Below are 26,873 nucleotides of genomic sequence, written 5' to 3' on the forward strand. Positions count from 1 at the left end.
GGCGGAGACTACGCAGAGAGCGAGAGAAATGCAGAGGCCCACAGCCCAGGCGAGTCCAGCCCAGTAGCCGTCCCTGCTAAGGCGCAGGCATGTCTGCGAGCAGCATCGTGGATTTTGCAGCCGGTTGGGCCCTAAGATGACTGCAGCCCTAGTTGACATCAGACGGTGCCGAAGAACTGCCTTGCTGAGCCCAGTCCACCCTTGGAATTGTGAGCAATCACGACTCTACGTTTGGGGTGGTTTGTTATTCAGGGATAAAAACCCAAACTGGGATCTCCCTTTGCCTTAAAGGCCCAGTTCCCTTTGCCTCAAGGTGGAACGACCCTGCACCTTTAAAAAAAAAAAAAAAAAAAAAAAAGCCCTGACAAGTTTGGCTCAGTGGATAGAGTATCAGCCTGTGAACTGAAGGGTCCCAGGTTCAATTCCGGTCAAGGGCATGTACCTTGGTTTCCGGCACATCCCCAGTGGGGAGATGTGCAGGAGGCAGCTGATGGATGTTTCTCTCTCATTGATGTTTCTGACTCTCTATCCCTCCCCCTTCCTCTCTGTAAAAAATCAATAAAAATATTTAAAAAATAAAAATAAAATAAAAATATGGTTTTATTGATTTTTAGAGAGACAGGTAGAAAAATCGATGAGAGAGAAACATCATCAATCGGCTGCCTCCTGCATGCACCCCTGCTGGGGAGGGAGCCCGCAAACCAGGCATGTGCCCCGACCGGGAATCGAACCGGTGACCTTTTGGTTCCTGGGTCGACACAGCCACTGAGCCGCACCAGCCGGGCACGACCCTGCAACTTAATTCATCCTCCGGGGTTGGGCTGAGATGGGGACTTCACCTGACGTCACCCTCCTGTTGGTCTTCTCCCCCTCGCTGTCCTAGCTCACCCCTTCCTTTTTGGTTTCTCCTGGGAGCACCTCTTGAAGAAGTCATGGACACAGGAGTGTTGCCTCAGGCTCCGCTCAGAATCTGACCTGGGACACGCCGTTTCTGATGTTCTCATCTCCAACCAGAAGCCAAGGGTCCTCCCTCCCACTCCTCCCTCCCCTCTCTGCACCCCAAAAGCATAGAGAGGCCTCCAGGTGCCCCAGCCACAGGGAGCCCCGCAGCTGGCGGGATGAGAAGAAGACTTCGGAGAGGTGTCTGCGGGAAGCAGCAAGCAGCTTGTTTGCCCGGCCCCCAGCACACAGCCCTGGAGGTCGGGCAGGGACAGTCAGGTGGTTGGCGTGTCCGGCAGCAGTTGAGGGCCCAGGTGAGATGAGAGTTGCTTCTGATCCTGGGTCTGGGGTGGGCGGGGTTCCAACCCCTCCCTCGGGGAGTCCGTCTCTGTGACTCCCTGTCCCTACCGGTTCTCCGTCCCTTGAAACCCTAGAATCCATCACCATGGACCCTCCAGCAGGTCCCACAGCCGGGGGCCGCCGGAGTCCGATAAATCAGCAGAGAAGATGCTGGGGGCCGGGGGGCCGCAGCCCAGCGGAGGACCCCCGCTCAGAGCTTCCAGCCAGTCCAAGGAGTCCGTGGGGCCCCTGGGAGAGGCGGATGGGGAGTTTGTGGGGGACGGGAGCGAGGAAGAGAAGACAGAGCAGAGGCCTTCAGAGTCCGGGGAAGGGGACAGCACGTCGAAGGAGCCAGGGAAGTCCAGGGGGATAGGGGGCAGCAGGTCTGCGGGGGGAGAAACGGAGGGTGAGCTTAGGAAGGCGGGGGTCCGGCCCCCAGCCCCCTAGGGGTTTCCCGTTCCCAGGAGTCCAGAACCTCAGCCCCCCCCCTTTGCCCCCAAATCTAGGAGTTCGGCATTTACCATCAGGCTCGTCCTGACCCTCCAAGATGTCATCGATGCCCCGGTTCGGAAGCAACTGCGGACGGACAGGCAGAAGCGGAGTGAACCTGGGACTCTGGCCCGAATCCCGACCGGAGACCACCTGCCCACTGCCTCTCACCTGCGCCCTCCAGATCGCCTCCTGCAGCTCCTGCTCCAGAGTCGGGGCCGCTGCGGCTGGTGCTGCGGAAGGGGTCGGTTCTGCAGCCGGAGCCGGAGCCGGAGTCGGAGCCGGAGCCGGAGCGGGCACGTGGGTTCCCACGGCACGAGAAAGAGGCGGCGGGGGAGATGCTGGGCTGGGCTTGGACTAGAACCCAGAGGATGGTCCTATAAGCCACGCCCACTCGTGCGACCCCCGCCCACTCCTAACCCGAGGCTCCACCCCCTGTCCCTGGCCCAGCCCTTCCCTCCTGACCCTGGCCACGCCCCTTATTCTCTCATTGGCTTCTCTTCCCCCCCATTTCCTCTTAACCACGCCCCGCGCTTCCCCGGCAATTCCCTTCTCCACCTCCCGCCCGGCCCGCTGCGTCTTCTCCTCATTGGCCCACACGCGCATAGCCCCGCCCTCACCGAGCCGTGACGTCGGGCGGCTGCGAGGGCCTTGGGCCTGAGGCGTGGCCAGGGCGCGCCCGCGGGACCTTCCTCGCGCCGCGGCTTCGGCCGCTCGCGGGATGGGGCGCCTCCGCGCATGCGCTCCAGGAGCGTCGACTTGGTCCCCGACACCGGGAGGCCCCGCAGGCGCAGCTGCTGCCGGAGCTCCGAGACCTGGGGCGGGGCGGGGAGAGGCCTCGCTGGGCGGGCTCCGGGGGCGGGCCGGGCTGGACGGCGGACCCCGAGAGTGACCGGGGACACGCGCGCACAAGCGCACACACACACACACACACACACATTCCCGCTCCTGGGTCACACACACACACACACACACACACACACTCACGCACACACACTCCCGCTCCTGGATCACACACACACACACACACACACACACACACACGTTCCCGCTCCTGGATCACACACACACACGCACACACAGGCTCCTGGATATCACACACACGCACACCCACATACACACCCGCTCCTGGATCACACGCACACACACACACTCCCGCTCCTGGGTCACACACACACGCACGCACACACACACACTCCCGCTCCTGGGTCACACACACACGCACGCACACACACACACTCCCGCTCCTGGGTCTGATGGGCAGAAGCCGCAGGGTCAGCCTCCGGGCCCCCCACGGAGGGAGAGGTCCCCCCGGAAGTTGCCCCGCGCTCACCGTCAGCTCCTCCAGTTTAAGGGTCTGAAGCTCCAACTTGTGCGGAGGCGGCGCGGGGCTGGAGACCCCGGGGAAGCCGGCGGGGAGCGAGGTGGCCTTCATCCTGCGATGGCCGGCGGGCGGGAAACGGGTCAGAAGGGGGACCGGGCCCAGCATCGGGGTCTCCCAGGACCAACCCAGGAGGCCGGCTCCCGGGCGTGGGAAAGGGGGGGCTCGTCTGGGGCTGAGGGGGCCTCCGGGGAACTGCAGGGAGAGGGGCTGGGGACTGGACTCCGCGTCCGGGGGGAAGTGGGGTCTATGGGCCGCCGCCCCTGACCTTGGACTCTGGGCGTGAAGGAGGACAGAAATGGGGGCCATACCTAGGAGGCGGCCGCTGTGCGCTTGTCTCTGCCCACGGAAGCGGCCCCGGGGTCACCCCAGCCGGCCCTGGGGCCTGGGGGTCTGCCCTGGACCCTTGCCTGGGCTCTGGGGGCAGGTACTGGTGGTAGGTCAGGCTCCCCTGGGGCTCGGCCTCCCTCCAGCGCTGGGAGGTCTTGGGGGTCGCCTGGAAAAGCAGGTGTGACGTCATTGCCGCAGCCCTGTTCCTCCTTCCCTGGCCAGCCCCCCGCGAAGCAGGGGGTCAGCTGGGCACCACCAGCGAGGGGCAGAGGCCAGCGGGACGAGGACCGAGGCCGGACTGCCGGGGGGCTTCCCCTCGCTCTGGTGCAGACTCACATTCTTCAGGGGCCTCCAAGGGCAGCGTGGGGGCTCGGGGCGCAGGACCCCAGGACTGGAGAGGAAGGAGGCGGGGCCGCAGGGCGAGGCTGGGATGGGGGCCAGAGCCGGGCCGGAGGCTGAGATCCACGGATCTGGGTCGGAGACTGGAGAGGTGGGGAAGGGCCCCGCGAGGCCTCCAGGCAGCCAGCCGGGCCGGGAGGAAGAGGCTGTGTGGGAAGAAGGGGCCCGGAGGCCTCGGTCACCCCCACCCTCACCCCCGCCCCCAATTGGGGCAGCAGGACCAGGGAGCGAAACCCAATTGGTGGGAGCTGGGAGCCCCGACTTGTGGCTCTATGGGCAGAAGTGCTCGAAAGCCAGACTTTTCCACGCTCCAGAAAGGCAGGAATCCCGGCCTCGGTCCCCAAGGGGTGCGGTGGCTGAGGACCAGGGATTTGGGGGTTTGCTGGAACAGGGGTGGGGCCAGTACTCCTGGCCTTGAGGAGAGAGAGAAGCCGAAAGCCACGTCCTGAGACTCGGGTGTGCACCCAAGGTGGAGCCTGGGGCGTTCTCTTCTGGGTGCACGCATTTCACTGGAAGTGGGGACACCAAGGAGCTCCAAGGGGTGGGGTGCAGGGGACCTGTACTCCTGGGACCTCCGAGAGGATGGGTCTCCGCGTCTCCAGGGCAGAGGGACTGGGGCTCTGAAACCAGCCAGGACACCCGGCAGCTGCACTCCAGGGGCCCCCGGGGGAGAGGGGCCGCCATCCCCTCCCGTGCAGGGCCCACACTTACTCGGGTCCTGATACCGTCTGTGGATCCGGAGCTGGAGGACTGTGGAGGGAAGGAGGGAGTGGGAGGAGAGAGGCGGGAGGGAGTGTCCAGGAGCCGGGCCTGGCAGGCGGATCGAGCTGCTGCTGTTGGCGGGACGCGCGTGCCCAGCCCCCTTACACACACAGCCCTGCGGCGGGCGGTGGGCAGGCAGCCCGCTCCCTTTCCTGGGCCTCCCGCCTGCTCCCTGCCAGCAGAGCGCGGAGGGCCAGAGCCGTTCTGGGGCGAGGTGCCAGCCAGCGTGCAGGCAGGAGGCAGCCCTGCCCCCCCCCCCCCCCCGGCTCCACCTGCCCCCTGGAAAAGTGTGTGCCCACCCACCTCGGGCACAACCTCCCTCTTGGCAGCCTGGCCCATTTGCACCTCGCCCGCCGGATCCAGGCACTCCACCGCCTCGCACGCACTGCGGCCTTCTGCGCTGCCTCCGGGCCTCCCCACAGTCGCCTCCTCTGCACACCCACCTTCGAACGCGCATTCCCCTGGGCCCTAGTTTTGCACACACGCCACTTCCATGCCCTTGTATGTACCTGTGACACTTGCTCCTCACCCTCAGCTCACTCTGGCTTGCCCCTCGCCCAGCCACAGTAGCACACTTACGTGCATGGTCAGGATCTGGTCCCTTCACACATTTCTGCTCTTGTGAACCTGCGCTCTTTGCACGCTCCTTGCTCTTTTGGGTCATTGTGTCTTTGCACCCATCCAGCCGCGTAGCACACTCATTGGCACACTCAAGTGCCTTCTGCCTACTCGGGCATTGACCTCTTGTTTCACTCACTTGCACCCTTTCCACCGACGCTGGGACCTCAGCTACAACGCTGACACTCTCGAGGCCTGGTAGCTCACTGTCCCACCCGGGGCCGCTCTGAAGTCTCTGCTCTGTGCACGTCACTTTGCACGCGTGTCAGGTTAAGCCCCTGTTCCTTTGACCCTTTGCACACCCACCTCTACCCGCCCGCTCCACTCCCCACCGTTCCCAGGAGCATTGCATTAGCCATTTGCACACTCATTGAGCCAACACAACTTGAGGCCTCCTTTAGGCACGAGCGCTCTTTTGCACAGAAAAACACTTACCTCTCGGTCCCCACCGCCCCCCTCCCACCTCACCCCACCCTGCAGACTCCCAGAGTTAGGGTATTCCCCAGCCCAGAGAACCCCCCCCCGCTCTACATCTCACCAGATCGGAACTTGGAGCGAATGATTTGGGAGCGCTGGGAGGAAGCCGCCAGGGTCATGGCCAAGGCTGGGATAGGGACCTGGACAGGGGGGAAGGCAGGACCCCTGCAGGAGGTCAGGAGGCTGCCCCTGCACCTGGACGCAGCAGGGAAACAGCCTGAAGGACTCAGAGACCGGAGAGGCTTTGGGCCACAACTTCTGGATCCTGGGGGAGGAGGAGACCCACCTGGGTCTGAGGGTGGACTCCTGGCTCTGAGGGAAGATGAGGCTGGAAGCCTGGACTCCTGGGTCTGAGGGAGGAGGGGCTGGGGCCTGGACCCCTGGGTCTGAGGGAGGAGGGGCTGGGGGCCTGGACTCCTGGGTCTGAGGGAGGAGGGGCTGGGGGCCTGGACTCCTGGGTCTGAGGGAGGAGGGCTGGGGGCCTGGACCCCTGGGTCTGAGGGAGGAGGGGCTGGGGGCCTGGGCTCCTGGGTCTGAGGGAGGAGGGGCTGGGGGCCTGGGCTCCTGGGTCTGAGGGAGGAGGGGCTGGGGGCCTGGGCTCCTGGGTCTGAGGGAGGAGGGGCTGGGGGCCTGGGCTCCTGGGTCTGAGGGAGGAGGGGCTGGGGGCCTGGACTCCTGGGTCTGAGGGAGGAGGGGCTGGGGGTCTGGACTCCTGGGTCTGAGGGAGGAGGGGCTGGGGGCCTGGACTCCTGGGTCTGAGGGAGGAGGGGCTGGGGGTCTGGACTCCTGGGTCTGAGGGAGGAGGGGCTGGGGGCCTGGACCCCTGGGTCTGAGGGAGGAGGGGCTGGGGGCCTGGATTTCTGGGTCCGAGGGCGGGGCTCAGGGCCCTAATTCCTGGACCCTGGGGGGTAAAGGACTTGGGGTCTGGGACTCCTAGGCCCTAAGAAGGCAAACCCTGGGCCCCTGGGTCTGTGCAAGGGAGGAAGGAGAAAGGGGAGACGGGCTGGAACTCATACTCCGAGGGGCTAGAAGTCAACATCCTCGCTCAAGAGGGGAAGGAGACCTGGCAGGCCCCTGGCGCGGGGAAGCCTCTTCCCTCTGCATTCGGGGAGGAGCGGCTGGCTGCCCGCCACCATGGTCGGTGGGAGGGACTGAGTCCAGAGACGGGACCGAAGAGTTCAGTGGGTCTGACCCCCACCCCCACCCCAGGGGCTTCTCACCGGTGCCTCGGTGTGGCTGTGTGTGCTCTGGGCAGGTTGAGTTCCGAGGTCTAGGCTGGAGGCTGCAGCTCCACCCCACCAGCTGGGGACCCCCCTCTTTTGGGGCGTGCTGGGAGCCCGTGAAGCGGGGCGGGAGCCAGGAGCCCCGCCTGGGACGGTGAGAGGGGCGGGAGCTGGGGCGGAGAGGGACTGGGGCGGGGCGGACATCGGGGTTCCCCGCTCGCTCCTCCTCCCGTCCCGGGGCGGCGGGGCGGCGGGGCGGCGGGGCGGGCGGGGCGGCGGCGGGCGGACGGACAGGAGCAGGTGCGGGGCGTGGCGGCGGGTGAGCCGCGGAGGCAGGTGGTCGCGTCCCGACCCGCAGGCAGGTGCCACCTGTCACTCAGCGTTTCCCTGACGCAGCAGCAGGGGTCGGGTTCAGGGGGGTGAAAAGTGCAACTGGACTCCCGGACTCCGGGCCCGAAGGAGGGGAAAAGGGACCCGCGTTCCTGGGTTGGCAGGAAAGTGGGCGGGGCCGGGGCTCCCGGGGGAGGGGCGTGGGCAGGGAGCCCAGGCTTGCGGGTGCTGGGGATGGATGGGGACTAGAGGTGTTGGGGCTCCGCGGGTCCAGAATGGGCTGGGGACCGACTCCGGGGTCTGAGGGAGGAGGGCGCTCGAGTACGGACTTTGGGGATCAAAGCGAGAGCATGAAAAAAGCAAAACAAAACAAACAAAAAAACCCTGGAGCAGGGCTGGTTCCCGCTGATATTTGGCAGAGCACGCTTCCGAGCTCTGCCCCGAGATTGGTGGGAGGCCCCCGTGCTCCCGGGTTGGATTACGTGCAAGAGGGCAAGCCGAGGCCGTGGTTATAAATACCTCCTCGGAGTCGGCAGGGGCCCAGCGCCCAGGCAAGGGCCCTGGTGCCATATTCCGCAGAAAATCATCACTAACGTTTTCGGGGTCTTAACCAGTGAGACGTTGTCAATACCACAGATGCCTTTATTGCTCCTGGCACTCCAATCCCACACCCATCTACCCACCGTCCCAGCCTCTACGACCCAAACACTCAAACTCCCAGCATTCCAAGCGGGAAAGGAACTACAACTCCCAGGAAGTTCTGCGCTCAGGAGGGCTCCAGTGAGTCGCAGCCCAAGAATTTTCAAGGCTCGCGCGCTCGTTTGCTATTGGTTTTCAAGGGGGCGTGGCCACAGGAGGTCCGTGGCGGTGATTGGCCGGCAGTTCCTGCTGCTCCAGGTCCCAGAGGAGGCGGCGGAGTCTGCGCAGTTCACGGTGCAAGGCGTCGTCCGTCACCGGCCCGGTGAGGCGCAGGCGCGAGCTGCCCAAGGGCAGGATGAGGGGCGGATGGGAGGAGAAGCTTTCGAAGATGTCCCCTATGAGACCGAAAACGCAGAGTTAAGTTCTGAAAATGGACGGTAGGCAGCAGTGTCAGAGAGAGACTAGGCTGCGTCACGTCCGAAGGAAGGAAAAACTTAAAACCCCCCAGCAACTCCTAGAGCGGGGTTCACTCCAGCGCGACTCCTGGAGGTCCCAAGCATCATGGGAGTTGTAGTTCACACTACAAAAGGCCACCGTTGCCTGGGAAACGGGCGATGTAGTTGGGTTCTTGGGTCCACGAGGAAGGAAGGGCTGGAACTTAGTTTTACGTGTTCCTTCGAGTGGAGGGCCTGGAGCCGGGACTCCTGGGTGACGGGGAGGGTAGTTTGTAAGGCAGCGGTTCTCAACCTGTGGGTCGCGACCCCTTTGGAGGTCGAACGACCCTTTCACAGGGGTCGCCTAAGACCATCGGAAAATGTTTTTGTGATTAATCACTATGCTTTAATTATGTTCAATTTGTAACAATGAAAATACATCCTGCATATCAGATTCATAACAGGAGCAAAATTACAGTTATGAAGTAGCAACGGAAATAATTTTATGGTTGGGGGTCACCACAACATGAGGAACTGTATTAAAGGGTCGCGGCATTAGGAAGGTGGAGAACCACCGTTGTAACGGAAAGAAGCTGGGGGTCTGAACCCCTAGGAAAAAAAGAGGGAGCTGGGGGCTTGAAGTCCCGTATCCTGGGGAGAAGGGGGTTGAGGTCCAGAACTTAGATGCTGGGGGAGGAGAGGGCTGGGGGTCCAAATCCTGAGTAAGGAGGAGGAAGGGGCTGGGGCTATGGATTCCGAGGTCCCAAGGACAGAAGTAAGCTGATCGCCCCGATGCCTGTCCCCATTTCTCCTCGCCTGTGTCCACAGCATCCCGGTCTGCAGGGAGAGGCTCCCAAGCAGGTGGGGGCCCGCGGCCAGGGCCCAGCTGGTAGTGGCTGAGCAGATGGTGGAGCTGAGCAGGGGTCAGCGTGGGGTGGTCAGTTCGTAGACTGTTCCATGAAGCCTGGCGGGAAGATGAGGTGAGAAGTCTGTGGTCATTATGGAGCAGCTGAGAAATCCTGAATAGAAAGCCCTCCATAGAGGGGTTGGATGTAGTGGGATGTACGGGTGTCTGTGCAATGTCTCGAGGGCACTGTGAAGCCTGATGTCACTGAAGTGATGGTAGGGAAGGGTGTGCTCTCAGCTTTTTTTTTTTTTTTTTTTTAAGGGATTTGCTGCTCAGCTGGTGTTGCTCAGTAGTTGAGCATCGACCCATGAACCAGGAGGTCATGGTCAGGGCATAAGCCCAGGTTCCAGGTTCAGTCCCCCAGTCAGGATGTGTACAGAAGGCAACCTATTAATGCTTCTCTCTCACATTGATGTTTCTCTCTCTTCCTCTCTAAATATTAAAACATTTTTTTAAGTGATTTGCTGCAGAATAAATGAAGATAGGAGTAGGCAGGGGACGGAGAAGAAACTAACTTAGCTATCCCTTCATAGTGTTGAAGCTGGTGATTGTACCTGGGGATTCATTATTCCACGGCGGCTACTTTTTGAGTCTGTCTGAAAATTCTGACACCTAAGCTAGCTGGCATCGGAATCATCAGTGTGGTCAAAACCAGAGACTGGACCCGGATTGCCTGGGTTCAGAAAACCCAGTTTGGTGAATTAATACCTTCTGGCAAGTCACTGTGCCTCGCTCTCCTCATCTGTAAATTGGGGGAGATTAGGAACTACTGCTAGGGTTGTTATAATGATTGAATATGGCAGATTCTAAAGTACTTAGAACACGGCCTGGTGCTCATTAAATGCTCTGTACAAATAAAAATAAATAAATGAAGTCAAGTCACCTAGCCTACCTAATTCTCAGTTTCCTTCTTGGAGAAAAAATTGTCAATTAGTAACCTGCTTCTTGGGGCTTCACATCCAACCAGAAGTGCTAGACAGTGGCATGTAGTTTTATGTTCAATGAGTGTGATATTTTTATAAATAAATATATATATATATATATATATATATATATATATATATACATATAATTTTTACAGAGAGGAAGGAAGAGATAGAGAGTTAGAAACATCGATCAGCTGCCTCCTGCACAACCCCTACTGGGGATCGAGCCCACAACCAAGGTACATGCCCTTGACTGGAATCGAACCTGGGACCCCTCAGTCCTCGGGCCGATGCTCTATCCACTGAGCCAAACCGGTCAGGGCCAATGCGTGTTTTAACTACCCCATTCCTTGGTCTCGTACCCGACTTCCTGAGTCAGTATGTCTGAGGGTGCGGGTCCCGGAAACTGTGAATCAGTCCCACTGAGATTCAGAGGCAGCCCAGTTTGGACACCTGTTGGCCACTTCCTTCGAGCTGCCAGTGCATCCCCCATGGCGTCTGAGCTGGGACTGAGGGTAGCATGGAGACCACGGGAAGACCCAAGGGTAACCTGAATACAGAGCAAGGCCGACGCGTCAGGGGCCCGGGGTCAGGAATCACCTTGAGCAGGGAGGTGCGAGGCACACAGAGCAAGTTGACAGCCATGGAGAGCTTCCGGAAGAACTCCATGGCAATGTCTCCCAGGCCAGCCCCCTGCAGCCAGTCCAAGACAAGGTCCAGGTTGGTCCGGATTTGGACAGCTCGAGACCACTGATAGAAAGGTCGGCCTTGGCCTGTGGGGGAAGGGTGGGAGCAGCAGTGGGTACATGGGCCCTGCCCTTCTGCTCCCGGGCCCTTCCTGTCGGCTGAGGACCTGGAGCTTGCTTTCCGGAGTGCCTAAGAGTGAGGCCTCAGCCCGTGATAGGTCTGACTTGACCTGGGTCTCAGGGCCTCCTGTCTCTGCCTCCTTGCCCGTCCCAGCCTGACGCTCACCTCGTTCCATCAGTGAGTTGAGAAGGGATGCGTTGGAGAAGAAGAACAAGTAGCCGAAAGTCTGAGACACAAGGTCCGGGTGCAGCTCGCACTGGCTGGTCAGTTCCAGAGCTGCCTGGAACACGCCCAGGGTCGGTCTCAAACCCGGAGGCATGGCCTCCAGCTCTGCGCCAGGTCCCGGAAGCTCTGCCCCACCTGTGAAGGGGTTACTGTCCAGGAGAGCTGGCAGCGTTGAGTACAGAGTCTGAGGAGATAGAGAGATGCCAACAAGATCAGACTACAACTCCCTAGAAGTGTCAGTCAGGGTAGCCGCATAGGAAGGTACTGGGGAGCTCCGCCAGAGGTTTCTGGGAATTGTAGTCCACTTTGCCTTCAACACCCTAAAGATCTCCACGAGTCAATTCCTACTTTCCAGTTGGGTTTCTAGCAGGCATCAGGCCTGGGGCACCTCAGGTCTTAAGGAAGGCTTTGCAGAAGTTTCTTGGGCATTTTAAGACCACCCCGGGTGCCTTACGGGACTTACAGTTCCTCAACAGAGACAACTCAAGGAGGACAAAGGAAACTGAGCAAAGAGGCCCCCTTTAGTCAAAGAAGTATTTTTTATCCAGAATTCCTGAAGGAAAGAAAAAGAATGGAGAGCCAGGAAGTGGGAGTGGGGTGGCCGTCAGCCAGTGAAAAGTGAGATCAGGCCAAGGACAGGAAATAAAGTCAGAGCCAGAAAAAAAGTCAAACCACACTTGGCAGGGATGTACAGGAAGCGACGCCTTCAGGAGAGGGGTTCACCAATCAAGGCTCCTCAAGGAACATGGACTATCTGCCCCAAAGATCCCCTTTCGTTTCATAGATGGGGAGGCAAGCCCGCCATACGCCCAGAAACCCTGAGAGTTCCAGGAAGCAATGTGAAGGTCAAGGGTGGCGGTGAGGAACTGGGCAGCAAACAGGTCCTGTAGGATGGGCACTCCGGGGAGAAAAAGGTCTGTGACTCAGAAAAGGCAGTGAATTCAGTTTCAGAAAGTGAGTTCAGCAAACACAGGAAGTGAGGGCTGGTTAAAGAGGACCTTTCGTTTAAATGACCGTAGCTACCACTATATAATCGATCCATATCTAGAGACCTATATATCCATCTACCGACTTATCAGTGACTGACGAATTGACTCGGGAAAAGGGAGGGAGCTTGAGAAAGTGATATAACCAGGTAGGGAGACTAGACTGTCGCGAGGGGATGGCTGCAGAGACAGGAAGAGAAGCCAGAAGGCAGGAAGTGATGCAGGCACGAGCAGTGATGTCAGAATAACGAAACGGGAGGTGATGTCAGAGAAGCAGGAAATCTTGTGAGGGCCAATCGGAAGTGACATCAGAGCGATGGGATGCAGTCAGCGGGAGGTTACGTGATGCCAACAGGAAGCAAAGGTCAAGGCCCACCTTGGTGAGGTAGTAGACAGACTGCTGGAAGGTGCACATGATGACTTCATCCAGGAGGGCCATGGCCTCGTCACATAATTCCAAGTCATTGCAGAGCTGTGGGTCTGGGGATAGGCGTGGGGGTGAGCGGGAGAACCAGAGGCTGCCGGAGAGGAGCCCAGGCCCCCGGGGCCAGGGAATGGCAGTGGGCTTGGAAGGGCTGGGGTCTGGGTCCGGGCTCACCCTCCTGGTCAGCCTCCTTCTCCATCTCCAGCACCTTCTCCTGCACAAAGCTCAGCAGTTCCGTGGTGTTGGCCATCCACAGCATGAGTGGCCGCAGCTCCACGGACACGGCCTCGGGGGTCAGCGGCTCCTCAGGGACCCCCTCAGGGTGGCTGGGGAAGGAGGGCGGGACCTGTGATCCTGGCCCAAACCCCACCGCAGTGTCCAAGCCCCGAGATCTGCGTCTAATTGCGGGTCGAATCTAACCCGAGTTCCACAGCTGGAATAGCTGAGTAGAAGCAGGAAGAGCAGAAACTTGCGGGAGGATAGGCAGGGGGTGGACAGAACCGACTCCCATCCCAACCCCCACACCCCCCTCGTTTGCTTCTCCCAGAATTTCTCTTACTTCTCTGGCTGACGGTCTCCAATTTCCTTAATCTTTTCCTGTGGAACAGCAAGGTTAGAGTCAAAGGGAGGGGGATCAGGGAGACAGGCCCCGGGTTAATACCCGGGTTTTTCTAGAAGCACCTTTTAGACAGAGACTCTCCTTGCTTTTCAGATGGACTCAAGCTTCAGAGTGGCCTCGCCTCACCTTTTAAAACACACGCCTCTATGATTAGGAGCGGTCCAGCTCCCCCAGGTCCACTTCTCAGAGTTCCTTCTTACCCCCCAGAAGCTTCCTAAATCTAAGAGGCCCAAGCTCTTTGGAGTGCACCCCCTTCCCTGCTTCTCCCTCACCTCTAGGCAAGGCCTCCCGCACCACTTCTGGCCCAGTGAGCTTCCCGCCTCACTCCCCACAATGGCCTCTTCGACTGTTTCCTACCACGGGTTCTCGCCCTCCCTCCCCGCACCTCCATCTCCCAGAATGGCTTCGCCCACTGATCCCACAGCTGCGAAGGCAGACGCTGCACAGCGGACGGACCCGCACCTCCCAGCGTCCCATCGGACCCCCGGCTTCGTAGCCCGCGCCCCTCCTGAGCCACCGCGGGAGACGCGGTGACCACACTGGGGCGAAGGGGGGCCCGCGGAAGGCTGCGCAAAGGACCCGGGGCGGAAGCGGAGCCCGACGGCGGCGGGGGTCGCTCACCCAGACAGACTCCTTGATCAGACGGGCCAGGCGGCCCAGCAGGCGCGGCAGGTGGCCCAGCTCCAGCTCCCGGGCCGAGTGCTGCACGCACAGCGCCAGCAGCGTGGCGGGCCCGAGCGGCGGCAGGTCCCCGGCGCCCGCGGCCGCGGTGCGCACGATCTCCCCCAGCAGCGCCTCCTCCTCGCGCGGCCGGAAGCGCAGGACCGGCTCGCTGCCGTCCAGGTAGGCGGCCAGCGCCTCGCCGCGCTCCTGCAGCCCGCGGCCGCACAGGCGGCAGGAGAAGGCCCAGCCGGGCCCCGGCGGCGTCACCCCGGGGCGCGCGGGCAGCCAGGGCGGCCGCGCGGGCCCCGAGCCCCCGACGCGGGGGTCCTTGTACATGAAGAGGAAGTGCTCGCCCAGCCCCAGCAGGTCGCCGGGGTGCAGCTCGGCCTCCCGCAGCAGGAGGCACCCGTTGTGCGTGACCGGGGCCCCCCGGGACGGGCGCACCGTGGCCGGGCACTCGGGGTCTGCGCGCACCGTGCAGTGGCGCGGCAGGATGTCGGGGGCGTTGAGGAAGGTGTCCACGTACGGGGCCGGGGACCCACCGCGGGCGGAGGAGTTCCCGCCGCGGCCGAACACGTGCTGCACCCGCGTCATCACATAGACCACGAAGTCCTGCAGGGAAAGTGGAGATGCGCTCAGGGAGCGGTCCCCGGGGGATGGATGCTTCCAAAGAGACCTCTGGCCCGGCCGGCCTGCGTGGCTCAGCGGTTGCGCGTTGGCCTGTGAACTAGGAGGTCACTGGTTCGATTCCGGTCACACACCCAGGTTTTGGGCTTGATCCCCAGTAGGGGGCGTTGCAGGAGGCAGCCGATCAATGATTCTCTCTCATCATTGATGTTTCTATCTCTCACTCTCTCTTCCCTTCCTCTCTGAAATCAATAAAAAAAAAATATTTTTAAAAAATAAAATAAATAAAGAGACCTCTTTACGACAATGACAGTCGACTCTCCCATCAACTCCCCCCTCACATGAACACTTCCAAGGAGGTCTCCCCGGATCCCAAAGGACTCACCAATCACCCCCACCCCAGGAGTGCTGGGCTGTCCCCTGACATCCAGCCTGAACACCTGATTCTTCCAAGTCTTTTTTTTTTTTTTAATTGATTTCAGAGAGGAAGGGAGAGGGAGAGAGAGAGAGAGAAACATCAATGATGAGAGAGAATCATTAACTGGCTGCCTCCTGCACACCCCACACTGGGGATGGAGCACAAAAACCGGGACATGTGCCCTGACCGGGAATCTAACCGTGACCTTCCAGTTCATACGTTGACACTCAACCACTGAGCCACACAGTCGGGCCAGGAACCCCCTTCTTGACATGGGCTCTACCATTCCCCTCCCTCAAAAAAAAGTGGATGATTCCCAGATCTTTCTCCAGTAGATTCTCCCATCCTCTCACCTCCCCTGAATGGACTCTTTCAAAGCAATCCCTGCAGTGGACTCTCCCATAATATCCCGCCCAAAGAAGGGGTACTTCCAAGGACAGTGTGCTCCCATTGCTACAATGGACTATTCCATTACCCCCGCCCCCAAAGAATGGACCTTTCCAAGGTAACCTTCTTTCTCCGAGGAACATTCCCATTTCCCTGCCCCTTGCCCCACTTACCCATCATTCCACCCCCATGATGGAGGCTTCCTAAGACATTTCCCCTTCTAAATACAGTTTCTTTCAATATTCCCAAAGCAAGGAGTGGATACCTTTAAAGAGACTCCCCCTTTGAGCAAAGATTTCTTCCATTATCTCCACCCCATGAATGTACACTTCCAAGGAGACCCCCTTTCTACAATGGACTCTCATTTTTCCCCACCCTATGATGGACTCGCTTCCGAGGAGACATAATCCTACAATGAACTCACCTATTATTGGTACCCCCTCTCTCATGATGGGTGTTCCCAAAGATGCTCTCCCATCAATGGGCGCTCTCAATATTCCCATCCCCCAAAAAGGACATCTCCGTATAGTGGCACTTCTAGTAACCCCACCTTATTATTTATTTATTTTTTTTAGAGAATTTAAGAATTTTTTTAAAAACTATTTTTTAAAAAAATATATATTTTATTGATTTTTTACAGAGAGGAAGGGAGAGGGATAGAGAGTTAGAAACATCAATGAGAGAGAAACATCCATCAGCTGCCTCCTGCACACTCCCTACTGGGGATGTGCCCGCAACCAAGGCACATGCCCTTGACCAGAATCGAACCTGGGACCCTTGAGTCCGCAGGCCGACACTCTATCCACTGAGCCAAACCGGTTAGGGCACCCCACCTTATTAATAGATGTTTTCAAGGACCTCCTTATAATGGAGGGCCCCATTGCACCCACCAAAGGAAGAGGGGCCTTGCAGAAGGCCCCTTCCTAAAAATGACTCTCCCATCTCCATCCCAGGAAAACGGAAGTGCTCCGTCCGATCCGCTTCTTACATTACACCCTTCTGTTCTCCATGCATGTCTGAGAGAATTGTCATTCTTTTATTCATACATCCTCTTCCTACACTGAGCTCTCCCATTACCCTTACCCAACGGGTGGACTTTTCCAAAGAGACCCCTTCCTACAATGGATTTGCTCATCTGCCTCTGGAAAAACGGACCTTTTCAGTCTGACTTCTTTCTGAAGGTAGACGCTCCCATTTTCCATCCCTGTCAAAGGAACGGAATGACCCAAAATATATGGCCCTGGTGAAGGGTCCCAGGTTCGATTCCAGTCAAGGGCACATGCCTGGCTTGCAGGCTCAATCCCCAGTAGGGGGCATGCAGGAGGCAGCCAATCAATGATCCTCTCTCATCATTGAGGTTTCTATCTCCTTCTCTGAAATAAAAATATATTAATATATATATATATATATAAAATATATTAATATATATATATATATATATATATATATGAACCCCCTTTCTAAAATGGGCTCTCCTGTTTCTTAAACCAAGAAGGGATGCTTGCATAGCAGACACAATGAACTCTCAGATTATGGCCACCCATGAATAGAGGCGTGCAAATAGATTCCTTTCTATAGTAGACTCACCTCTTACTCCTTTTCCCAAGGAATGGACACTTCTAATCAAGTCTCTTTCTCACAAAGGAATTTCTCATGAACTTCACCCAAAAGAATGGATGTTTCCATGTCTCCCCCTCTTCCCATAGAAGGCTGTCCCATGCTCCCCAAATAGATCCTTCCAATTTGACCACATTCCCAATATAGACCCTTTTTTCTCCAACCTTGTCTGGAGGAATGAGCTGTTATAATATATGCAAACCCCCTTTCCTACCATGAACTTGCCCCATCCTGTTTGTCAACAAAGGAATGACTTCTGTTCTATGCGAACTCTTTTCTGAAGTCTTAAACTCTCTTAAGCTAAGCTGTGAGCCCATTGGATCTTTCTCTGATAGTAGAAATAGGACTGTTCCATTAGCTCACCGCCTCCTACAATGGCTCTCCCATTGATCCCAACCGTACCTGCTGAGCTTGGCTGCCCCAAAGCAGACATCACGATAAGGATGATTCTCCTAATCATCACACAAAAATATGAGTATTTCCACTAAGACATTACAGTTCTGCGGATGAAATAACTTCCCACCGACTCCCAACTGCCAGCCCTTTCTCCCTCTCTGCTCCTTATCACTCCGACAAGTGGATTGCCACCCAAATACGTAAAATAGAAAGATCAGTACCACCTGCCCCCATCAACCATGGTCCAATCGTTCCGGTGTAAGCCACCTTTTAAAAAGGGATTCGTCCACTCCTCTCCTGGAAATAGAGGCTCACCCAGAAGACAGACTCTTCCATTATCCCCCTCAGGGCACTTTTACGGAGATCTTTCTACAACAGGCTGTTCCATTCTCTCTTGGGAACTACAGTGCCTTCCCCAACTTTGAATGAAGGGAACTATTCCCTACTCGTCCCGGAATCTTTCTCAGCCATCTATCCTCCTCCACTCCTACTATCCTCTCCGACAATATCTCCTACCTTGTCCTAACCCAGCGGTTCTCAACCTGTGGATCGCGACCCCTTTGGGGGTCGAACGACCCTTTCACAGGGGTCGCCTAAGGCCATCGGAAAATACATACATAATTACATATTGTTTTTGTGATGAATCACTATGCTTTAATTATGTTCAATTTGTCACAATGAAATTGGGGGTCACCACAACATGAGGAACCGTATTAAAGGGTCACGGCATTAGGAAGGTTGAGAACCACTGTCCTAACCGGTTTGGCTCAGTGGATAGAGCGTGGGCCTGCGGACTCAAGGGTCCCAGGTTCCATTCCGGTCAAGGGCATGTACCTTGGTTGCGGACACAGGAGTGTGCAGGAGGCAGCTGATGGATGTTTCTCTCTCATCGATGTTCCTAATTCTCTCTCCCTCTCCCTTCCTCTCTGTAAAAAATCAGTAAAATATATATTTTTTTAAAATATCTCCTACCTTGCTGGGACCACACCTTCCAGCACACGGTAGCCCAAGGAATTCTGGGGGTTGTAGTTCTGCCGCCCTTCAACCTACGGGTGGGGCACAGGGCTCTCTGGGGGAGAGAGGCTGAGCTCACCTGGGCATCCTGGTAGCCCTGGAGCAGCAGGAAGTAGGGCCGGTTGCTGGGGGCCTGGATGAGGCACTGGGTCAGCTGGTCGAAGTCGCTGGGGTCGGTAGGTACTATTTGGGCGTCGGCTGCCCCCGGAGCCATGCTCAGCGCCTGCTGCCTGCGCTCTTGCTGCCGCCTTCGCCGGCCCTGCAGGCTCAGCTCCGACACGCTTCGCCGCAGGGACAGATTTTCCGAGCGCTCCTTGCCCGACCCAGCCTGGGTACCGGACCCGGACCCCGGACCGGGGCTGGCCAGGGCCGCCCCCCCGGATGCTGCCCGGGAGCGGTTCTTCTGTGGCCTCCACAAGGCGGGGCCTGAGCCTGCGGGGAGAGGAAGAGCAAGAAGGCTGAAACTGGAAAACGACACGGGGAGAGACAGGCTCAGAAAGCGGGAGGTTATCCAGAGACAAAGAGTTGCCCTGGCCGGTTTGGCTCAGTGGATAGAGCACCGGCCTGCGGACCGAAGGGCCCCAGGTTTGATTCCGGTCAAGGGCACATGCCTGGGTTGCAGGCTCGGTCCAACATGCAGGAGGCAGCCAAGCAATGATTCCTTCTCATCACTGATGTTTCTATCTCTCTCTTCCTCTCTGAAGTCAATAAAAATATACTTTTTTTAAAAAAAAGAGAGAGAGAAAGAGTGGGCACTGGAGAGATGAGGCTGCTCTCCACGTTTAGGGGTTGCATATGCTGCCCCCTGCGCCTGGAATATATATATTTTTTCCGCCTGACTCCTACCCATCCCCATCGTAAAGTGTTCACGTCAGAAATTCATTCATTCTTTCAACTAATCTATTTTGAGCATCTATTATGCGCTGGGCTCTCTCCTGGCCACTAGGGACTTGGCAGTGAACAGAGAAGACCCCATGGAAACAGAACACCCTTCCCTGACATTCCAAGCTGAAGCAGAGAATGGCACCCCTGGGCGCGTGGGGCTCTGTCTGGGCCCCGCACAGCCCTGGCATACAGTCGGCGCCTAGTGGATGAGGTGACCCAGTGAACCGGTGTGTTTCTCACAAGGCTGTAAAATCTAGGAGGGTGGGAACTTCACCTGTCAATGTCTCCACTGTATTCTCCCAGGGTCCAAAGTAATGTGTGGCCCAGAGTAGGCACCCAATGAATGCTTTTTGAAGAATAAGAAGCCGAAACCGGTTTAGCTCAGTGGATAGAGTGTCGGCCTACGGACTCAAGGGTCCCAGGTTCGATTCCGGTCAAGGGCATGTACCTGGGTTGCGGGCACATCCCCAGTGGGAGTTGTGCAGGAGGCAGCTGATCGGTGTTTCTCTCTCATCGATGTTTCTAACTATCTCTCTCCCTTCCTCTCTGTAAAAAATCAATAAAATATATTAAAAAAAAGAAAAGAAAAGAAAAAAAGACAATGATGGCCAGCTGGTGTGACTCAGCAGTTGAGCATCAACTCAGGAACCAAGAAGTCACTGGTTCGATTCCCAGCCAGGGCACATGCCCGGTTGCAGGCTCGAGCCATAGGAGGGGGCATGCAGGAGTAGGCTATGATGATCCTCTCTCATCCATGTTCCTATCTCTCTATCCCTCTCCCTCTAAAAATCAATAAAAACATTTTTTTAAAAAATCCTCACCCGAGGATGTTTTTTTCATTTAGTTTTAGGGAGATTGGAAGGGAAAAAGAAAGATAGAGAAAAACATCAACGTGAGAGGAACACCTCTAGCTCCAGGCTCCTCTATTCTGCAGGCCCCGCCCCAGCACCAGAGGCCCCGCCCGTGGGCGCTGCCCTTACCCCAAGGGCTCTGGCCTAGCACATCTGGCTGACCCGGGGCCGAGCCAAGCCTTTCCTCCACTTGACTCCCGTGCTCTAGGTCCGGCCCAAGTCCCTTCCCAGGGGCTTCGCTTCCAGCCCTGCAGGCCTGCCTCGCCCTGGCCGCGACCCCAACCCACCTGGGTCAGCTCCAGCCCCTTTGCGCAGGCCCCGCCCCCAAACCCGACCCATCCCTCCGCCTAGCCCCGCCCCTGGGTCAGCTCCCGCCCCTTTGCGCAGGCCCCGCCCCCAAACCCAGCCCATCCCTCCGCCTGGCCCTGTCCCTGGGTCAGCTCCCGCCCCTTTCCGCAGGCCCCGCCCCCAAACCCAGCCCATCCCTCCGCCTAGCCCCGTCCCTGGGTCAGCCCCGTCCCTGGGTCAGCTCCCGCCCCTTTGCGCAGGCCCCGCCCCCAAACCCAGCCCATCCCTCTGCCTGACCCTGTCCCTAGGTCAGCTCCCGCCCCTTCCCGCAGGCCCCGCCCCCAAACCCAGCCCATCCCTCCGCCTGGCCCCGCCTCTGTGTCAGCTCCAGCCCCTTCCCCCAGGCCCCGCCCCAGGCCCCGCCTCCAGGCCCCGCGGGCCGCCTCACCTTCGCCGTCGGAAGCGCCATAAGCCTCCTGCTCCAGGCGGCGAGCTTCCTCGCGGCCACGTAGCTCGAAACGCCGCGCCCAGCCGGGCCGCGCCCGCCACAGCTCCTGCACCAGCAGCGGGCGCTCCGCGTCGCCCAGCACACGCAGGTGCTCCGCGCGCCACTCGCCGTTCCCCAGGCCGCCCGCCGCGGGCCGGCCCAGCGCGTCGCACAGCGCGAAGGCGTCCACGCAGTTGCTCTCGCCGGGGCCGCCGCCGGGGCTGCCGGCCAGCCCGTAGCGCTCCAGCGCCTCGGCCACCAGCTCGCGGGCCGTGGAGCGCGCCGTGGCCAGCACACTCTTGTAGTTGGCGCCCGACGCCAGCCCGGCGCCGAAGATCTTGAGGACCCCCGGGGGCGCAGTGGCGCGAGTGGCCAGGGGGGGCTCGGGGGCCACGCCCGCCGCCAAATCGGGCAGCTTCTTCTCGCTGGCCCAGCGCTGCGCGCTCCCCGGGGTCCCGGGACCTCCCGCGACCCCGGTCCCCGAGCCCCGGAAGAGCTGGGAGATGCGCTTGGCGCGGCTCCCCGAGGCTCCCCCGGCCGCCTTCACCGCGCCCACTCGCCGCAGCTCCACGTGCGGCGGCGGCGGGGGCAGCGGCTCGCTGCTGCGGCTCCCCGTGTCGGAAGAGGAAGACCTGGGAGCCCGCCGTGGAGCGGAGATGCGGGAGAGAGAGACGCGCAGAGACGCGGGAGTTAGAGAAGGGGGGAGGCGGGCAAAGACCCAGATTGGGGGGGAGGGGGGCAGAGACCCCGAGGCAGAGTGACAGGGACCCATGGAGACGCGACAGAGACGGGCAGAAAGGTGGGAAGCGAGCGTAGGGTGTGTGGAGATGCGAGGTGGGCAGAAGCCGGAGACAAGGAAAGAGAGGAAATTATAAATAAGTAGGCGAGTCCCACAGAAGGGAACCTCAAAGGGTGATCAGGGAAAGAAGTGAATCAAATCGATCGCCTTCTGGGTCCCCATCCTGTGTCCACGCCCAGCACCTCCCCCACCCGGGCCCTGGATCGCCGTGGCCCACTGTGTCCTTCCGACCGACCGACCACCAGCTCACTTGCCCATTCAGAGGTCCCTGGCACTGCCTAGGGCAGGGTCTGGGTCATCGACAAAGACAGGCAGGAGCAGACGGGGCAGGGGCAGGAGTTCCGGGGAGGAGGGCACTCACTTGACGGAGGCTGCGCTGGGCCAGCGCCGCCCCAGCTTGGCCAGCTGCTTCCTGGGATAATTGATCCAAAGGCCCACCGGCAGATGCAGCTTCCCGAAGCGGGGGCTCCCGCCCTCCTTCCGTTCACCAGATAGCATGGCCCTACGGGGAGGGTGGGCAAGGCCCCGACTCCTGAGGCTTTGAGTAGTGGGGATGGGCTGGAGGGGAGGGGAGGGCCTGGACTTGGGTCAGAACCTGGAGGGGACTGGGGCCCAGGCTCCTGAGTCTGGGTAGAGGAAAGGGAAGGGAGTCGGACTCCTGGGTGTGGGACGGGAAGTGACCGAGGACTGAGTCCTGGATCTGAGGGAGGAGGGATCTGGACTCCCGGGTCCCCGGCTCTTACCCTGCTTCGGGTCCCAGCAGTACCCCGGGGGGCCCTGGCTCCGTCGGCCTGGGTCTGCTCCCGACCCCACTGCTCCCGTTCAGCCTTTCCTCTGCCCCAGCTCCCAGCACTGGGTGGGGGACAGGAAAAGGCCAGAGGAAACCCGGCAGGAAGAGCGGGGAGGGGGCGTCCTGTGAGGGGACCGGGCCTGGAGGAGGAGATCTGGGTACTGCTGGCTCTGCCCCACTCCTTCATTCTGGATCGCACTGCAGCCCGCTGGGCCCTGCCAGGACCCACGGGGGGGCCTGGCTCCAGCCCCTCCTCCCTCGGAGAGGAGACTGTCCCCAGACCTCTCCTTTTCGGGGAACCCCAAGTTGAGATCAGTATGGAGGAGTGAGTCAGATACTTAAAACAATCAAATAAATCTTTATTGGCTCCTAGATTTTTTGTCCTTTTTCTCTGGAACGTTGGGGCTCTGAGCTGCCTCCTTGGCAGTGCTGACCCAGGACTTTATGGAATCAATGAAGTATCCAGGATTCTTCTCGGACCAATAGCAGAGCATCCTGGGAGACAGCGGGGTGCACACAGCCAAACCGGGTCAGCCCCCAGCCCCCAGGATAGCTGATCTTATTCTAGCCATTATCCAAGCTTCGCCCTCCTAGGGAAGCCCCAACTGGTGGTCCACACCCCACCCCACCCCCGTGGCAGTCCAGGGCTCAGGGCTCCATAGCTCCCAGACCCACCTCTGGACTGGAAGTCCCGCCCCTCACGCCAAGCCCTGCCTTTCTCTGCAGGCTGCTCACAAGATGACAACGCTGGCTATCAGCACCACAAAGCCCCAGATCAGCAGCCCGACCAGGAGGCTTCTCAGCATGTTCTCCACCGTCGGGGGCTGCGCCGCGGAAGACGGCGACGACGGAGGAGGCGGGATGGTGGTGGCCGACTTGTTGGGCGTCCAAGTCACCTCATCCAGGGTCATATCCTCCGGGTTTGGGATGATGTTTGTGGACGGCGTCTCCTCCACAACTCTTTTGGGCAACACTGATAGAGGAGGAGAAAGGGATCGTCCTGGGAAGGCACCAAGAAGGTCCCAGCACAGCCAGGGCGAGCCCTCCCGGCCCCGGCCCGCCCCAGCAGGAGATAATTAACGCGCCTCCGACGGCTTACACCGGAACCCACCCCGAAGGAAACCCTGCCTACGTGGCCAGAGCCACACGCGGGGCAGGAAGCGACACTCTCCTGGCCTAAAACCACGCCGTGGCCGGAAGTTATCTCCCCGCACACACACACCCCTGAAGCAGGCCGCTCCCAGCCTCGGACCCCTGAATCCCATACTTCCCTCAGCCCCCCCCCCGCCCCCCCCCGCACGGACCTCTGACATGATAACGGATGATCGTGGCGGGGCTGTTTTTCACGGTGTTCAGCTGGCAGCGGTAGATGCCCGCATCTGACGGCGTCGCCCTGGTCTTGGTCAGGGTGGGCGCTGTCCCCTTGTACACCATGCTCTCAGATTTGTTCTTCCAAACCTAGACCCAAGCTCAAGGGGTCACAGAGGCCTGGGGAGTTCAGGGGTTGGGGGAAGTACAGGGGTAAGAAGATCGCGGGTCTCAATGGGGGAGATAGGAGTCCTGTGTACTGGTCGGGGTGTAGGGTCCGGAAGGGGTCATTGGCAGCCACCCCTAGTAGGTCATGGGTCCTGGGGAATGTGAGACGGTGCACACGGGCCTGGGGGCTCGGAGTTCAAGGGGCACGGGGGTTGGAGGGCCCCACCCTGTAAAAGATGTAATCAGTCAGGCCTTCAGAGATGGGATGCCAGTTGAGCTCACAGTCCAGGATCATGTCTTCCATTTCATGGACATTGACTCTGCGCTCTGGGGACAGGGGGTCACCGTGGGACGGCGCTTTACGGCTCTTGGCCTTCCCCCAACTCCCCTCCACTGGGTCAGCCCCCCTTTTCTCTTCTGCTGACGGTGGCCTAGGCCTTCTCTAGACTCAGTCACGCCCCCTTTGCGCCCACCCCTCCTCTAGGGCCCAGCTCTCTCACCCCCGCAATCCATGTTCTTCCGACAAGCGTGAAGCCTCTTCTCGCAGGAATCGCACCAGGTCAGAGTCTGCAACATCATACCTGCGGGAGCAGGGTCAAGGCTGCCTGCGCCCCCTGAGAGGCGGGGCTAAAAGGAGAGGGCAAGGCCCCGGGGCAGGGCAGGGCAGGGCTTGGTAGGAAGCCGGGATCTAACCAGGCTCCGGAAAGAGTGCTCCTGCTCCCCTAGATGGCCTTGGTGCAGAAGGAATGCTGGAGACCCGGAACCTCGCAGGCGCGGAGAATGAAGACACAGGAGACCCAGCAGGGGGAGGAGAAAGGCTGGGCATTCACAGTAGGGATGAGGGAAAGAGGACCATACTCCGTACTCCGTACTCACCGCATTTGTTGGGACAGAGAGCTGCCTCGGAAGAGAAAAAACAAAACACAAAACAATCATATTGTTAAGTTAAAGGGGATGAGAGAGGGGGCAAAGGTCAGGGCTGGTGCTGGAGCTCCCAGCTTTGCGGGAGGAAGGACCTGGGTGCCTGAACCCCTGGGTCTGAGGGAGGAGGGACCCGACTTGGAGAAGCAAGGGGCTGGGGACAAGGACTCTCGGACTGAGGATGGAGAGGCTGGGGGCCCGGAACTCCCATCTTCCCTCACCATCTTTTTGGAACAGAGAAACGTGTCTGCCAAAGGTCTCCTTTTGCTGTTTCAACATCCAGAACAGCTCCTTCACGAGGAGCTCACCTGGGAAGAAGCAGGATGAAACAGAGTGGTCCCCGCCCCGCCTCCAGGTGTGAGCCACAGGAAGTGTGTCTCTCTCTGCAGAGCCTGGCTCTCAGAACAGTGAAACTGAACGGCCACTAAACATACTGGCTAAGCAACGGCTGGGACTAGAGCCCTGTTGTGGTGTCCGGTGTAGGGTGACAAGCTGCAAGGCCACACAGCTAGCAAGTGGCAGAGCCAGGAATCGAACCGAGGCAGTCTGGTTCCAGAGCCCAGTACCTGACCAGGTGTCACCATCGATCACTTCCCGGAGAGATTCTGGAACCCCTCCCCTGTCCCCTCCATGCATTTACCTAGCTTTAAAAATATATATTTTATTGATTTTTTTTACACAGAGGAAGGAAGAGGGATAGAGTTAGAAACATCAATATCATCAATGAGAGAGAAACATCGATCAGCTAGCTGCCTCCTGCACACCCCCTACTGGGGATGTGCCACCAACCAAGGTACATGCCCTTGACCGGAATCGAACCTGGGGCCCTTCAGTCCGCAGGCCAATGCTCTATCCACTGAGCCAAACCGGTTAGGGCCATGCATTTACCTTTTACGTCACTGTCCGTGATGCGTTTCAGTTCCTTCAGAAAACTCCAGGTTCCCTTTTCCAGTGTGGCATCATCTGTGGCGGGGTAGACAGAACCTCAGATTCCAGTGTTAACTGTACGGAGGGCTCACCTAGCCTTAGAAACTACAATACCCATGGGGCCACTGGGCAAGGATAGGCCTGGTGAAGGGACTATCCGCCTGTTGCTTTCTGGGAATCGTAGTTTTGTTGCATAAACTTGCAGGATAAGGGGTAGGGGAACACAGTATTTGCTAGCCCTGGGGAAACCCCCTAAATCTGTACCCAAACCCGGAAGACTCTGCCTCCAGCCCTCTCATCCCTGCACCCAGCAACCCTAGTCCCAGACCCCTCCTTTCCCAGGACCCAGGAGTCCCGGTTCTGCCTGGCTCTCACCGACGACCTCCAGAAAGGATTCGTCGTCCTCAAGCTCCAGGTTCTTGAAATCCTTCACGGCATTCTCTAACTTTTCCATCAGGTGTTTGTGATACTCAGCCCCCAAGTGGTCGGGCAAGTAATCCGTCTCCAAGGATTTTAGAGCCTCCACGACCCTTTGATCACACCAGAGACAACCCAGGGCAGGAAGCAGGCAGCTGCCCAGCGCGGCCACCAGGAGAGGAAACCGCGGCCCCATTGAGGCCAGGGCGTTCAATCCACGCCGACCTCCGGGAAAGGTCCTTTCTCCCGGAGGCCGTGAGCGCTAAACGAAGAGATGCCCTTCCCCGAGATGAACGGACCCCCCCCCCCACCTCCCCCCAGTGTGCAGGGCGCACACTTCTCGTTAGGAACACGAGGAGTCCCGATGCACCCACATCAGCCACTGCCCGATCGGGACTCCAGAGCCTGGTGCCCGCAAACACTAGGGTTCGCGGAAGAGCCGGGGGTCCAGGCTCTGAGGGCTTTGCGAGAGGAGGACCCGGCCACGTCCCTCCACCCTACTATTTTCCCACTACTAAAATGAGGGGTTTTGGTTAGGGGCGAGGGTGAGGTTGGTTGCGTGGTATCGAGAGCATTGGACTGGGGTCAGAAGCACGGCTCGCCCCACGCCACGAGGTACTCCCACAGCCTCCGACTTCCAACTTCCTAGTTGGAGC

At 59.1% G+C, this 26,873-nt stretch overlaps 3 protein-coding genes across 5 annotated transcripts; all 3 read right to left on the reverse strand.

Moving 5' to 3' along the window:
• Nucleotides 1-1,146: 1,146 nt before the first annotated feature.
• On the reverse strand, nucleotides 1,147-5,853 carry MAMSTR (MEF2 activating motif and SAP domain containing transcriptional regulator; the record flags this gene model as incomplete). Its single annotated transcript, XM_081107347.1, has 9 exons — nucleotides 1,147-1,663; nucleotides 1,800-1,854; nucleotides 1,939-2,124; nucleotides 2,388-2,582; nucleotides 3,101-3,203; nucleotides 3,460-3,644; nucleotides 3,815-4,023; nucleotides 4,589-4,627; nucleotides 5,796-5,853. 9 exons carry the CDS (start codon nucleotides 5,851-5,853, stop codon nucleotides 1,380-1,382), a joined length of 1,314 nt encoding a protein of 437 aa, XP_080963473.1. The 3' UTR covers nucleotides 1,147-1,379.
• Nucleotides 5,854-7,886: 2,033 nt separating this feature from the next.
• RASIP1 (Ras interacting protein 1) lies at nucleotides 7,887-22,841 on the reverse strand. The gene is made up of 11 exons (XM_081108245.1): nucleotides 22,048-22,841; nucleotides 20,849-21,519; nucleotides 18,456-18,808; nucleotides 13,876-14,529; nucleotides 13,195-13,232; nucleotides 12,810-12,961; nucleotides 12,588-12,691; nucleotides 11,166-11,409; nucleotides 10,794-10,966; nucleotides 9,177-9,324; nucleotides 7,887-8,321 (listed from the first exon to the last, which is right to left on the reverse strand). The coding sequence occupies exons 1-11, from the start codon at nucleotides 22,182-22,184 to the stop codon at nucleotides 8,122-8,124; spliced, it is 2,874 nt and encodes a 957-aa protein (XP_080964371.1). The 5' UTR covers nucleotides 22,185-22,841; the 3' UTR covers nucleotides 7,887-8,121.
• IZUMO1 (izumo sperm-oocyte fusion 1) lies at nucleotides 22,054-26,526 on the reverse strand (the record flags this gene model as incomplete). 3 transcript variants are annotated; one of them, XM_081108246.1, is made up of 9 exons in its annotated part: nucleotides 22,054-22,971; nucleotides 23,212-23,449; nucleotides 23,781-23,934; nucleotides 24,179-24,279; nucleotides 24,453-24,533; nucleotides 24,829-24,849; nucleotides 25,095-25,181; nucleotides 25,762-25,836; nucleotides 26,176-26,413. In XM_081108246.1, the coding sequence occupies 9 exons, from the start codon at nucleotides 26,411-26,413 to the stop codon at nucleotides 22,836-22,838; spliced, it is 1,131 nt and encodes a 376-aa protein (XP_080964372.1). In that variant the 3' UTR covers nucleotides 22,054-22,835. The 3 variants fall into 3 exon arrangements, 2 of the variants coding, with proteins under 2 accessions (XP_080964372.1, XP_080964373.1); XM_081108247.1 differs by having other exon boundaries at nucleotides 22,817-22,971; nucleotides 23,191-23,449; nucleotides 26,176-26,526; XR_013996914.1 differs by having other exon boundaries at nucleotides 22,841-22,971; nucleotides 23,152-23,449.
• Between the last annotated feature and the right edge of the window lie 347 nt (nucleotides 26,527-26,873).

Source organism: Myotis nattereri (assembly GCF_964212035.1).
Source record: "Myotis nattereri genome assembly, chromosome: 15".
Classification (NCBI taxonomy): Eukaryota; Metazoa; Chordata; class Mammalia; order Chiroptera; family Vespertilionidae; genus Myotis; species Myotis nattereri.

Excerpts from the sequence above, each read along its gene's own strand:
- RASIP1 (XM_081108245.1), bottom strand. The coding sequence starts at position 22,184 with ATGCTATCTGGTGAACGGAAGGAGGGCGGGAGCCCCCGCTTCGGGAAG. Across the intron at positions 18,809-20,848 it reads TGGCGCTTCCGACGGCGAAG|GCTCAGGCCCCGCCTTGTGG; the intron begins GTGAGGCGGCCC and ends CTCTCCCCGCAG. Across the intron at positions 12,692-12,809 it reads GAAGGAGGCTGACCAGGAGG|ACCCACAGCTCTGCAATGAC; the intron begins GTGAGCCCGGAC and ends GCCTATCCCCAG.